The sequence below is a fragment of the Vigna unguiculata genome, chromosome 3 (genome assembly GCF_037176805.1).
Source record: "Vigna unguiculata cultivar grain cowpea cultivar isolate G323 ecotype 2 chromosome 3, ASM3717680v1, whole genome shotgun sequence".
NCBI classification, from domain to species: domain Eukaryota; kingdom Viridiplantae; phylum Streptophyta; class Magnoliopsida; order Fabales; family Fabaceae; genus Vigna; species Vigna unguiculata.
Window position 1 is genome coordinate 45,775,802 of NC_140794.1, and position 14,570 is coordinate 45,790,371.

Genomic DNA, 14,570 nt, shown 5'->3' on the forward strand with positions numbered 1-14,570 from the left:
ATAATAATAATAATAATAATAATAATAATAATAATAATAATAATAATAATAATAATAATAATAATAATAATAATAATAATAATAATAATAATAATAATAATAATAATAATAATAATAATAATAATAATAATAATAATAATAATAATAATAATAATAATAATAATAATAATAATAATAATAATAATAATAATAATAATAATAATAATAATAATAATAATAATAATAATAATAATAATAATAATAATAATAATAATAATAATAATAATAATAATAATAATAATAATAATAATAATAATAATAATAATAATAATAATAATAATAATAATAATAATAATAATAATAATAATAATAATAATAATAATAATAATAATAATAATAATAATAATAATAATAATAATAATAATAATAATAATAATAATAATAATAATAATAATAATAATAATAATAATAATAATAATAATAATAATAATAATAATAATAATAATAATAATAATAATAATAATAATAATAATAATAATAATAATAATAATAATAATAATAATAATAATAATAATAATAATAATAATAATAATAATAATAATAATAATAATAATAATAATAATAATAATAATAATAATAATAATAATAATAATAATAATAATAATAATAATAATAATAATAATAATAATAATAATAATAATAATAATAATAATAATAATAATAATAATAATAATAATAATAATAATAATAATAATAATAATAATAATAATAATAATAATAATAATAATAATAATAATAATAATAATAATAATAATAATAATAATAATAATAATAATAATAATAATAATAATAATAATAATAATAATAATAATAATAATAATAATAATAATAATAATAATAATAATAATAATAATAATAATAATAATAATAATAATAATAATAGAGGTTATATTGAAGCGTGGCAAAACGTGGCGAAACCTCTTTCTAGCAAAGAATATATATTTTGAGCAACTCTTTTATAAACCCTTGAAAAAACTAAAGGAATTTCTCACTAATAAATTAATTTATACATGAATTAATTAGTAAAAATTATATTGCATTAATTTTTCAAAAGGAATATTTTTAATTCGTAAATCTAGAAGTTAACAAAAGGAAGAAAAGAAAACTAACAGGTCTTTTGGGCCAGAGCCAGTAATCTATGGCTTACTTCCTGCACTGTCTGGGCCAATGCCACGCGAACTTAAGGGCAATTCTCACTGCACTCCAACAATTTCAATCTACACTCATCCGAATGTTGAAATGACAATTTTATCTTAAATAAAAAATTCAATAAAAATTTAAACTCTCTTCAACCTCTCACTTTATCTTCATCATCTTCGTACATTCACTAAAATCCCAATACACCAGCATGTTAAGTGAAACAAAACCTTTACTTCATATTAAAGTATATATATATTTGCAATGAACTAATAGATTTCTAGGCTAACGAAAAAAAAAAACTACGGAAAACAAACTATAATCTGTAAAAATAAAACTTAGTATTACTCATAGCATGAGACAAAGGTTGGAAATAGACAGAAGAAGTTTACAAGAGTAACGTAACTAATTAAACCTACTTGTGTGGTTGATGTGGTCAAAAGAACGAGAAAAGTGAATGAAAAGAAGAAAGATACATCAAAGTTGAAACTAAACTCATCTAACTATGTTTAGAAAGCATGGTTGAGGCAACGCGCAAATAACGATGCATCTAACACTACTCATTTGAACAACTCAACACTGATTGCTCAATAAATCATATATAGCACACTCTTCTCATTCCTTTCTCTCTTTCTCTCTTCTCAAACTCATTTTTGCTCTTATTTTCAATGAAGTTCTTAGTCTCTCTCTGATTCACAGGTTTAATAATACAACCACTCTTCCTTTCACATGTATGCATCATATCATATCTCAGTAATGGAGATTATATATGTAGTCTTATCTGAATATATATATGAAAACATAAATAGGTTTGTGAGAGGAGTCTTAATTTCTCATATTCTCATTGGATTAAAATATGTTATGAACAGGTTTTGAAAAATATGTTACACATTAATTGCTGCTGCTGCTGCTGCTTTTCAAGGGATTGGTTTCATCAGCAGAGATGAAAACACTTGGTCAGTAATTCTTTTCTCTTTGAACCTGTTCATGTTGTGACTGAAATCAAAATGTGGTACTAAACATTTAGTTTTAAAAAGAGAAAATTATACTAACTCTTTTTCCTCTTTTTTTTTTCTGGATTTTTATTCTTATTTAGACCCTTCCTATAAAAATGTCTCACTAACACATACACATTTTTCACTTTTTTAGGTTGAGTTTTCTTGACGTGGCTGTCTTACTCCTGTGACAGATTATGAGTGCCATTGTTTCTATGCTCAAACCCCGTAAGTTATAAAAATTGTTAAATGTCATCAATTCCACTGCTTCTCGAATGCTGAAAATTGATGTTACCTTCATGGTTGGCCCTTGCTGTTGACAGTGGTCCAAATATGGACTTAGCCTCCTCGTACAGCGTCTGTCTTCTTTAACTTTGATACACTTTCATTTAAAATTAATAAATATAGTTCTTTCACGTTACAAAAAGAGTTTCGTGTTAGTATGAGTTGTTTATATCCGACAAATGTAAAAGGTATACAAGATTTGGAACGAATTCTAATTTCGCAGTTTGATGAAGAATAAAAATATTTTTAAATCTTCTTTTTCTGGACTGCTTCTTGATTGTCACTGAATAGTGTGTTTATGTTTATTCTGTTTTTCAAGATCTACCTTCTATTCATCCTAGAGGATAGAACTGAATGAGAGAGGAAAACAATAACATTGAACAAGAGAAGGAACTCAGATCAATATAGGCAAAGAGAAGGATGGGATTTTGGGAACTGTTGGAGGTGGCTTCTGCGCCGGTTGTTGAAGTCCTACTTATCAGTACAGTAGGAGTTTTTATGGCAACAGAAAATTGTAATAATCTTCTTTCACCAGACTTTAGAAAATCCTTGAACAAGGTAAGAGACTATCTGAATTAAATATCAATGAGGTTTGAGTTAAAATTGTGATGAATACTTATTTCTGCAATGCTCTTCCATCCTATTTTTTCTTAGTGAACAAATTATGGACAAACTCTGCTTCATTCTTATCCAACCATTTTTTTTCTTTGATTTTGTGTACCCTTTGAGCAGCTTGTCTTCATTGCGTTCACTCCTTCACTTATATTTGCCAGTTTCGCCAAGAATGTGTCCCTTGACGAAATGATATTATGGTACACCACGACTAATTTTTTTGCTTTTATAAACTCTGCATGCTGTGTTTTTTGTTCACTCTTGATTCGCAACGGAAAGCCTAAGAAATTATTCTCTAAATAGGAAGAAGATGGTTCTCAGCTAGAGTTTAAAAGGGGTCTTCTCCTATGAACACTATAAACAAAGCATATATATAGCATACACAAACTAACTATGATTTTGAAAAAGGAAAAGAGAAAGGGGTATGGTTCTTTTTGTTTGTTTATGGTAAAAGCTAACCATGTCTTGTTTAATCATTAATGCAGGTGGTTTATGCCAGTTAACATTGGACTTACCTTCTTATTTGGAGGGATTCTGGGATGGATAATTGTAAAAATACTAAAACCAAACTTGAAACTGCAAGGACTCATTGTTGCTTCTTGTTCATCAGGTACCATAGCATCAAAGTTGTGGTACAGTCGGCAAGAGTAAAATTTGGAAGGAATGGTGAGGAAGTTGTGAGAATTAGCAATGTGCCTAGACATGGATCTTTTTTTTTTTTATTTCTTTCTCTTCTCACCTAATGGTTCCATTTTTTACTCTTACCAAACAGTCATATAATTGTGTTACCAACACTTTATTTAAAGTCTCTCATATAAATGTAACAAAAAAAAGGTTCTCATTTCAATGGTGCATCTTTGATCAGGAAACATGGGTAATCTTCCCATTGTAATTATCCCTGCTATCTGCAATGAAAAAGGAGGTCCATTTGGTGAACATGATGATTGCCGCAAGAGGGCTCTCTCTTATTCTTTTTGCTCTTTGGCGGTGATGCATCCATTTTTACCCTTCATTTGCTTTCACCATATCTCAACTTGTATCTGATATTAGCATCTGTTATTAATTGTAGCTTGGTGGTGTCTTCATCTGGACCTATACTTACCAACTAATGCGAAACACATCCTTTAGATATAAAGCATTTGAGGCTGCTGAGATCTTAAAGATTCCCCACAAAGGCCTAGATGCTGATGAAGAAACTGGCTTTCTCAAGCGAAAGGATGGTTATGCCGGAGACTCAGAACATCAAATTGTAAAATCATGAAGTAGTATATATCATTGCTATGTTTGTGTAGGAAAATATTGGCATGAAAACATTTTATTAAACATAATATGATAGTAAGTGGTGGTCCTATACAAAATAACTGAGTGAGCATAAAAAATCTTTCTATCCACTCCTTTATGAACTGCAAATTCTCCTTTTTCTCAAACTCAATATATAAAAATTTCTCAACAAGTTGCCAGATTATAAAATGAATCCAAAATTTCAAATGTGCAGCTTGTAGACCAATGTGCGTCCACTGTGTCAATGAATAGTGAAACATCTTTATGGCATAGAATGACGGAAACTGTTGGTCATATCCTGGCAGAACTAATGTCACCCCCAACAATTGCTACGGTGAGTTTCTTTCATTCCCTTTTCTATTGCTTTCAACTCTGTTCCTTAGTCTTTAAATGATCCTGAGAAATTTACCCCCACGATCAGCTTTTAGGTTTTCTCTTTGGTGGGGTTGAATGGCTACGGAATCTAATAATTGGAGTCGATGCTCCACTAAAAGTGATCCTAGACTCCATTCAATTACTAGGGTATGTGCCTTTTCTCTCATAAAACCAATGATCCAATATTATACAGTGTTGCATGTTAGTCAATTTTATTTACTGTACAAGGCATAACCAGCTCATGCATTTCAGGGATGGTACAATTCCTTGTATCACTGTTTTGCTTGGAGGAAACCTTACACAAGGTATATCAAAATTAACTTAAGTACAAATAGTATCACTATTCAGCAAATTTCAGACATCCTAGAACTGAAGTTAGTTTTTCAATTTCATGTGCACCAAAATTATAGGCATGCAGTCATCAAGTGTCGAACCAGTGGTCGTGATTTGCATCATCATAGCTCGACTAGTCTTGCTACCTGCCATTGGATTTTGTGTTGTTAGAGCGGCTGCACATTTTGGTCTGCTCCCATTGGACCCTTTGTTTCAGTATGTGCTGGTGATTCAGTATGCCTTGCCACCTGCAATGAACATCAGTGAGTGATTAATTCATTCATTCCATACAAATATACTTTTTTTTTTACCTCTTTTAATGACTTAGATCTTGTTTAGGTTAACTTCTACATAAAGTTTGGTTTATGTTACAACGAGATTATACTTGTGCAGGTACCATGGCTCAGCTATTTGATGTAGGCACCGAAGAGTCTTCAGTTATTATCTTGTGGACATATGGTGCTGCAACTATTGCTCTCACTCTCTGGTCAATGTACCTCATATGGATATTTTCTTAACATTAAGATAAGAGATGGATTTGATATCCAAACAAACACATCGAAGGAGATGATACAGCTGAGAAAATTTTGCAGCAAGTTCCTTTCAGCTATTTGGTTTCAGTGATAGCTGTTCATGAAGGATGATATTTTTGCATGAAATTTACGTTCTAGAATGAACTACACCATACACTATCTATGAAAGAAGTTAGGTGGTAGGGTAAAGATTCGGATCATGTTCAATGGCCTTGATAAGGATGAGTGTGAAGTGGATACAAGCTTTTAGGTTTATTCTCCAAACAAGTGTCTATTTCTTCGTACCGATTGTTTATCGTAAAAGGTGTATAAAATGATTCTATTCTGTAAAACTATTTTATGTTATTATATTTTAGTCATTTTTTTTAATTGAATTTAAAGTACATCGCATCAACTTTCTTTGCATTTTGTACAATTCAATTTTGTTTCAAGAAATCATGATTTTTGTAAGTCATATATGGTGAGAATTGTGATTTTTTAAGAATGATGATTGGTTATACATTTTTTAGAAGTATTTAGGTTAGTTTAATAACATAGAGATTCATTAAAAAATAATTATTAATTGTATTATAAATTATTTAATAAGGTTAATGTGATATTTTTATAGGGGTAACTTTTTTAAACTTGAAAAACTTACAATTTTGTAAAAATACATAGTTATATATAACACATTCTTCAAACGCATTCTTCAAACGCATTCTTCAAAACGCGTTCTTAAGAATATCATGTTTCAATTCAAAATGAAACTAACATAAAAAATAAAATTTTAATCTCAATAAACTTTGTATGTGAGTTCATTAATTTATTTTAAAGTGAAAACAGATATAAAATTTTTAAATTTTAAAAAAATATTATATAAATAATTCTCTTTAATTAATTAATTTTGAGGAGTTAAATTTATATTAACATTTATTTATTAATAAATAACTTATTTAAGTAACTTATATTAGATTTTCTTTTATATTTCCAAGACAAAAATTTCTTTCTTATACCATATCCTTGAATATACTTATTATAGGTTAAATCATTCTAGAAGTCTAATTTTTGTAATGAAATTTCAAGTAGGTCCTCCCTTTTTTATTTGACTCAATTGGGTACTTATCTTTCAAAAATCCGTTGCAATTAGGAGGTTTTTTTCGTTATTAGTACTCTAACCGTGTTAAGTATGTGTCACGTGTTAGCATGTGGTTTTTAAAATTTTTTATAATTAAAAAACATATTGTCACATGTCAATTTGACATTGTGCCACGTGGTAGAGATATTGTGATGTGACAATGACAATGCCACGTGTTACTATTGGATGTAAAAAGTATCAATGTAGTCCTTGTATTTATTATTTTGTCTCAATTTGGTCTCATTTTTTTTAAACTGAATCAATTTCATCTCTATATCAAATTTAATTTTTATATAAATTTTCAATAAAAAATCTTATAATTTCTATTAAAAACTTGTTTTACAAAAAAATTTGGTAATATATTAGCTTTTTTTTTCTTTACCAAAACATATGTTACTAAATTATTTTATTTATACTAGATTAATGGTTTTAAATTGATTTTCATTGAAAGTTATACGTAGTCCTTTTATATTAGCAACAAAATAGGTTTTGTGACGTTTAACTAGCGTAGAAAGAAAGCAACGTTAGGAAATCCATCTAGTGTTAATATTTTCCGATAACAAGACATATAAATTATTAATATAGTACGATTCTCTTTGAAACTGAATTTAACTGAGATTATTTAAATCAAATTTTTTTACGCAATTTTTGGTATTCATGGGTTGGATTTGGTAGGATTTAAGCAAATCCATTATTAATCTACTAAAAAATTATTTGATTGATTAAGTTTTTGTATTTTTTTATCTTAAATTCAATCAAAATCAACTCAAACATGAGAGAAATAGATTAAATAAGGGCAATTTGGTCGAAATTTTTTTCTTTCCTTATTAAAAATTGTGATTTTAAAATATTAACGTAATTAAAAAAAATAACGCCATTTTTATAAACAACTTCAAATTAGATAATAAGTGAAGTAATAATAAGTTTTTTCAAGCTAACTTAAAACACAAAATGAAAAATATATCAAAATTTGTCTAACACGAATATAAAAATAAATCTCGAATTAATCATAATAAATTCATTACACAACCTATATATAAGTGGATTAATTTGAATTAATTAGATTGAATTGAGTTCGGTCATCGGATAACTCGACCAACACAGCACATACATATAACTTAAATTCTTATTTTTATATGTATTTCTTTAATTATATTTAATATTTAATTTTGAAAATAAAACAAAACTTCTAATATTATAATACTTATTACATGTTTTATTTTTAATATATTATAAGTGGACTTATCCAGAACGAGTATTTATTTTACTCTTTAAAGAGATTTTTTATTATATTTATCGTCCACAAACTCTATTTTTTCAAATGAAATGTGTTTATATAATTTCATTTAAAATCAATTGCACAATACAAAGAATAGTGTGATAGAAACTTCTAACGTCTCATTTAATTATTAAGCGAAATTAAAGAAAACGTCACACAAAGATAGTACTGTAGCATAGACCTGGGGTCCTTAACACAACCCCTACAACCTGAGCACACCACGATGCCAATGGGAAACCAGATAAAAGTCTAACAAATGAGAATAGAGTAGTAAAGCATAAAACAATACATGGGCCATAGTCCTAAAGAAGGCTCAAGAAGAAAATAAAGTCCAGCCTAGATGGCTAAGCAGCGGAATCGCCATTTTCTTGTTGACCGCGAGAACCTCGCCCATCTGCCCCATCAATTAAATTGATGATCATCGCAAGAAAGAAGAGCCACATACAAGACAACCATACAACAAACAGGGTAAGCTAGAGTAAAACAATTCATCAAGCAAATACATATCATCACCCAATCCAAGCATTTCATATATCACCAAAACATGTTCTGACTTCTCAAACAATACACTAGACCCTGACTCGACTCATCCGCATACATATAGTCTGGTCGGATTCAGCGGATGCTTGCACTTGTGGTGGATACCTCTGCTCACCCCCGAGCTGCTCACCCCCGAGCTGCTCACCCCCGAGCTATGTGTTACAAGTGTTACAATGAATCATTTTCCCTCACCACAAGGTTAGCCCTTAATGAGTTTCAGGCCTCTTGCTAGTCTCACCACAAGAGTCAGTCCGCTCTAAGTGAGACTAACTGACTCCTTAGAGTGTTAGGATGCAACCTTACCTTGAATCCTTACTAGACTATACAGATGGGGCACCACCATGAACACCCACTAAGAGGGGTCATGAAATTATGTCCCGACCACTGAAGCACGACCCCGGAGGTCTCACCTAGAGACTCCAAGAAATTACACACTGACACAGACTAAAAATCATACATCAACAATGAGAGAACATTAATCATGATTACAATTTTGTACCAACCTCTGAAAATGAATCCTAATTAGTATCACATGTTAAATCCATACCACTGGTCATTACCACCCCATGAGTCTAGAGCCTCATCTCATATCAATATCATGCCTCTTCAATTCCAACTCACTCATCAATTTCACATGCCAAGATCTCTCAATCACATTTATCCAATTTATAACACAGACCATACCATGCCTTTCAATTCACAAACTTCATACCTCATACAAAACACATCATAACCAACAATCAAATTACCAATTTAAGAGAGTCACCCAACCTGCAGCGTATCTCGCTCAAAGCCAAGAGTTGTCGCTCAGGCGAGAGGGGTACTCTCGCTTAGGCGATAGACCCTCAATTAGGCGAGATCGCGACTAGTGCTGGGAAATTTACGCAGGCTCGCTTGAGCGAGACAACTCCTTGCCCAACCAATGTTGTTAAACTCGAAGATCGTAAGAGGATCGGGAAGGGGGATGAAAACTCGTAACTCGAGGATCGTAACTCGACTCGTAAGAGTTACGAGTAGATAAAAAAAATATATTCATAAATAGGTGCATCATTTAAAAAAATATAAATGACAAAAACAACTCATACATAATTCATAAAATGAATCCATAATAATTAAAATAGTTTCATAAGGGTGGCCAAGCATAAAACATCTAATAAATTATTCAATGTTTAATACAAACTATCTAAGAAATTCTTTCATATCAAAAGTAGGATAATCATCATTGTCCTCCATAGCATCTTCATTTTCATCAATGTCCTCTCCTCTAGGACCTTGATCATTATCAACAATTGGAGGAACCTCTAAATGATGTATAGGTGCAACACCACCACCTCTACTAGCATCTTCATTCTCTCCAACTTCAAGTAAGAGTTCTTCATATGAAGCATCCAAACTTGAACTTGCTTCATTTTCCTCCACAGTCCATTCATCATCAGAAGCAAGATCATCCATGTTATAATCCTTTGTTTTCCTAACATCCTTCTTCTTTTTCAATCTTGAATTAGCCATTACAAAGACCACATCATTCACGATCTTTTGTTGTAAACGATTTCTTTTCTTTGTGTGGACCTAAACAATTACAATGTTAATTAACACCTTATACTAATAGAGTGAGGGAGAAGAAGCAAAGCCTGCGTGAGGGAGAAGAAGCAGAGCCTGCGTGAGGGAGAAAAAATAGAGTGACGTGGGTGGAGAAGATAGACGACGTCGAGAAGGGCGGCCACGACATCGGGGAAGGGCGGCGACGACGTCAGTGACGAGACAGCGCAGTAGGCGCGCGAACGTGAGTGAGTCGTTGGGTCTTCGTTGGTATTCTAACGAGGTGCAAAAGTAACCTACCTAAAAGGGGGGGAAAGTGCTGTTGGGTTTTAAATTGGGTCGGGTCAACTTTAATTAGTCATGGAGCAGCCCACTTTTAATATTAGGGAAAGCCATCAAACTTAACCTAGTTGCCCTATTCACAACAGAACCCTAAAATGTGTCCATGGAAGATCGATACAGGATCGACGCGCCTCCGATCCTCCGATCCGGCGACCAAACTCGGAAGATCGCTCCGATCCGGCAAGCCTCCGATCCGACGACCGCGTCAGCTCGTTTGGAGGACAGAAACTCGCAAGATCGTACGAGTTTGCGATCTAGATCGCGATCTTGACAACATTGCGCCCAACAACGAGGTCCCTTGCCTGGGCTAAATCGCAGCAGCGTTCCAAAGCCTCAACTCCTCCTTGCTTAGGCGAGTGGCTCTCGCCTGAGCGAGACTGGCCTCGCTCAAAACTAGAGTCCTCCGCCTGGGCGAGGGTTCACAAAACCCTGGTTGCTCCTGCAGGTCTCGCCTGGGCGAGTTACTCTAGCCTGGGCGAGATTGACAGATCTCGCCACTGCCTTTCCTGCAACAGTCACATACCCACAACCAAGCAATAGTCCAAGATCGTTCACACATTCATCACAAACATACAGTTCATGCAATACCCAACAAACTCTAAATCAGCCAGAAAATCGTTCAAGACTCAAAAACTCTAACTTTCCCGTACTTGGAAAGCTTAGCAAAGACCCCGATGGCATGACCACGAGCACAACAGCTTTAAGGATGAACTATAGGGCTGAGATAAGGGTGGGACAAAACCAGAAACGGAGTTAACAAAGGCTCTTAACTGCAAATTACGAAAAGGTGATAAAAGGGAACTAGCATGGACTAGAAGGGCACTTACATGGAGCAACGAAACCTCCTGGCTCAACGTAACAGCGGAAACAAAAACCCTAGCAGAGGGGTTGACGGCTGCAGCTCAAGGTTCACTGAAAAGAGTGTAAGTGTGAGTTAGGGCAACTAGGAGTGGCTTTATCTGTTGGGCCAGTCCTAAGGCCCACTTACAAGGGCAACCCCTTCAATTTAGAGCGGGAATATAAAGAATAATCTTAACGGGCCTTACAAAACTCATGGACAACACGAAATTTGATATAAAAAGTATTAATCAAAACAAATATTTGAATTAATCAATATTAATTTACTGCAACAATTAAAATTAAAACTATTATAAAATTTTCCAATGACTTTTTTAATTAACAAAATTACATTTATTGTGATTATTTAAACTTTTTTAAGGAAATATATTAAAGGGTCTTACTAATCAGTGTACACCGGTTAAGAATAATTAATATGTCTTGAAAATGAATTTTGATCTAACAATCATAAATACAATTTTATTTTATTTAAAGGACAAAAATATTCATAAGTGAATACAACTCTAATTAATAATTTATTTGATGCACATCTATAAAAAGTTAAAAACTAATTAAATAATCAAATAATTATATTTTAATATTGCTAAAAATTAAAATATAATTAGACATAAAAAAAAAAAGAAATTAATTTGAAAGAGTGACAAAAAATAACTCTCTAATACTTGAAGAGTCTTTTCCTAGAAGTTTGAAATGTTTGAAAGGTACGATCTTTAATTTTTGGGTTAAATATGTTTTTGCTCCCTCAAGTTTCAGCGAAATTTGGAATTAGTCCCTCATCAAAACTTTTGACCAATTTAGTCCTTCATCTTTTAAAATGTCTGAATTTAGTCCTTTTAACCAAATTTTGTTAAGTTTACCTGACGTTTCAAGCGTATTTCATGATAGTATTTAAATTATTGACACTGTTTGACACATTTTTGCTTCAATGTTAACTTAAGATAAATTATTGAAACGTAAGATAAACTTAACAAAATTTTGTTAAAAGGACTAAATTCATACATTTTGAAAGATGAAGGATTAAATTGATATAAAGTTTTGATGAGGGACTAATTCCAAAATTCACTGAAACTTGAGAGACGAAAAACATATTTAACCCTTAATTTTTTGAAAAAAAAAGTTTTTTTGAAATTTATAATCTTTTTCAAATACTTCTACAATAAAAATATTGCACTTTCATATGAAAAAATTTCTCTTATTTCATAATATTCTTTTGTCATTCCTTCAAATTATTTTTTTTACGTTTAATTTTATTTAAATTTTTAGAAATATTAAAATATTAAAATATAATTATTTAATTATTTAATTATTTTAATTTTTTTATAAATGTGCATTAAATAAATTATTAATTAGAATTGTATTTACGTATGAATATTTTTTTTTTCATTAAAATAAAGTAATATTATATTTATGATAACTATATCAATATTCATTTAATATTATATTTAACTATATACTTTTATAAAATTAAAAAAACATATTAATTATATTTAACAAGTACCGGTTAAGATTCTCCTGATTTAAGAAAAACAGTTTTTGTCACTCCTTCAATTTTTCTTTTTTTACATTTAATTTTATTTTAATTTTTAAAAATATTAAAATATAATTATTTTATTATTTAATTATTTAAATCTTTTATAAGTATGCATTAAATAAATTATTAATTAAAATTGTATATACATATGAGTATTTGTTTTCATTAAAATTACATTTATAATAATTATATCGATATTCATTTAATATTACATTTAATTATACATTTTATAACACATTAATTATATTTAACGAGTACCTATTAAAATTCTCCTGTGATTTAATAAAAGCATTATAATATGTTTGTTGCAATCACTTTACCAACTCGATTAAGTGTTTGACGGGAATCAGATATGTTTAATGTATTTTTTTCAACTCTAATTTTCATATAACAAATATAACGTATGAACTGAAAATATACAAACACATAAGTAGGAGAGACAAACTTGAACTACGGAGAAAGAAATGGATCAAACAGTAAGAACTTGAATTTATATAACCAGAGAAGGAGTGAATATCCAAAATACATAATAAAATAATGAAAATTGAATGTTGTTGTTAGAAACCCTACCCCTCTCATTTATATAGTACTGGAAAAAACAAAGGTTTTGAATGAAGATTTCAACCTAAGCAAATGCAAAGGGCTCCCTTAGAGCCATTTTTGACACAGGAAGCACTCATAAATTTTTGGCCCAGAATGTTCTTGCATTTAGCAATGCATTCAGGGAGGGTGCAAGGATCCATGGCGATTGCAAATGCAGAATCCACAGGTTGTGCCTCCATAGCCATAACTGTCACCACCAAGATCACAGTCAATATCTTTGCCAATTTTTCAGCCATGAATGAAATCTTCAAAACTTTCTCTCTCAAAGAAACTGATTTAATTTGGTCAATTCAGATGTGTAAGAAACAATTGGTTTGTCCATATTTATAGACGTTATAAGCGTAGCTAATTGCTATTAATTGCTTTAATAAATACATAACTTACAAAAGAAATTTTGTATCCATCTGTGTTAAAGTAAGTTGCGTACTTGATGGAACTTTTCCATTTGTTTAATAGAACAGTTTTTTTTTTTTAGTACTTTTCTCACGTTTAAAAAACTTGCTCAAAATATTTTATTCACTCATAAATAGGATGGCAACGGGGCGGGGACGGGTTTTGTTATCCCATATTCATCACCGCAAAAAAAAATTCATCATCATCCACATACCCAAATCTAACTGATATTAAACTTTTGTCTCATCCCTATCTCCACCGGATAACATGTATAATCTCGTACCTATACCCGTATTTTAACTACTTCAATATTAATTTTTATAAAAGAAAACAAATTACGATAAAAAAATATAATATTATCAAATATTCAATATTAGGAGGATGATTGTTTCTTCCGTATCAAATACTTTGAAATAAATTATAATTATTTACATTTTAGATTAGAACCAAAACATTTATTAAATTTGCAAACTACAAAACATAACACTTAGTAGATAAAATTAAAAAACATTTAAAAAAATATAAAAGGAAAACAAATATTCAAATTAAAATATATTTTAAATGTTTGTTTACTTCAATTTTTTAAATTCTGATGAATCTCTTTTTTATACACTAATAAAAGTTATAATACATCACTTGATCAAAATGACACAAAGAACAAATAATAAACATAATAATAAAATTTTGACATAGATTTTGTATCTTTTGAACTCCAATATATGTTAGATAGTGACAAAAAAATATTCATAGTAATTACATTAAATTTTTATATTGTAGTAAA

General features: G+C 30.1%; 1 protein-coding gene across 1 annotated transcript; it reads left to right on the forward strand.

The window, feature by feature from the left end:
- The first annotated feature begins 1,785 nt into the window (after positions 1 to 1,785).
- LOC114176051 (protein PIN-LIKES 7-like) lies at positions 1,786 to 5,911 on the forward strand. The gene is made up of 13 exons (XM_028060956.2): positions 1,786 to 1,907; positions 2,046 to 2,132; positions 2,326 to 2,399; positions 2,776 to 3,014; positions 3,189 to 3,268; positions 3,554 to 3,678; positions 3,934 to 4,055; positions 4,138 to 4,317; positions 4,564 to 4,683; positions 4,771 to 4,871; positions 4,977 to 5,029; positions 5,135 to 5,320; positions 5,451 to 5,911. Exons 4-13 carry the CDS (start codon positions 2,877 to 2,879, stop codon positions 5,573 to 5,575), a joined length of 1,230 nt encoding a protein of 409 aa, XP_027916757.1. The 5' UTR covers positions 1,786 to 1,907; positions 2,046 to 2,132; positions 2,326 to 2,399; positions 2,776 to 2,876; the 3' UTR covers positions 5,576 to 5,911.
- The last annotated feature ends 8,659 nt before the right edge of the window (positions 5,912 to 14,570 follow it).

Excerpts from the sequence above, each read along its gene's own strand:
- LOC114176051 (XM_028060956.2), top strand. The coding sequence starts at position 2,877 with ATGGGATTTTGGGAACTGTTGGAGGTGGCTTCTGCGCCGGTTGTTGAA. Across the intron at positions 3,015-3,188 it reads TTAGAAAATCCTTGAACAAG|CTTGTCTTCATTGCGTTCAC; the intron begins GTAAGAGACTAT and ends CCCTTTGAGCAG. Across the intron at positions 4,684-4,770 it reads CACCCCCAACAATTGCTACG|CTTTTAGGTTTTCTCTTTGG; the intron begins GTGAGTTTCTTT and ends CCCCACGATCAG.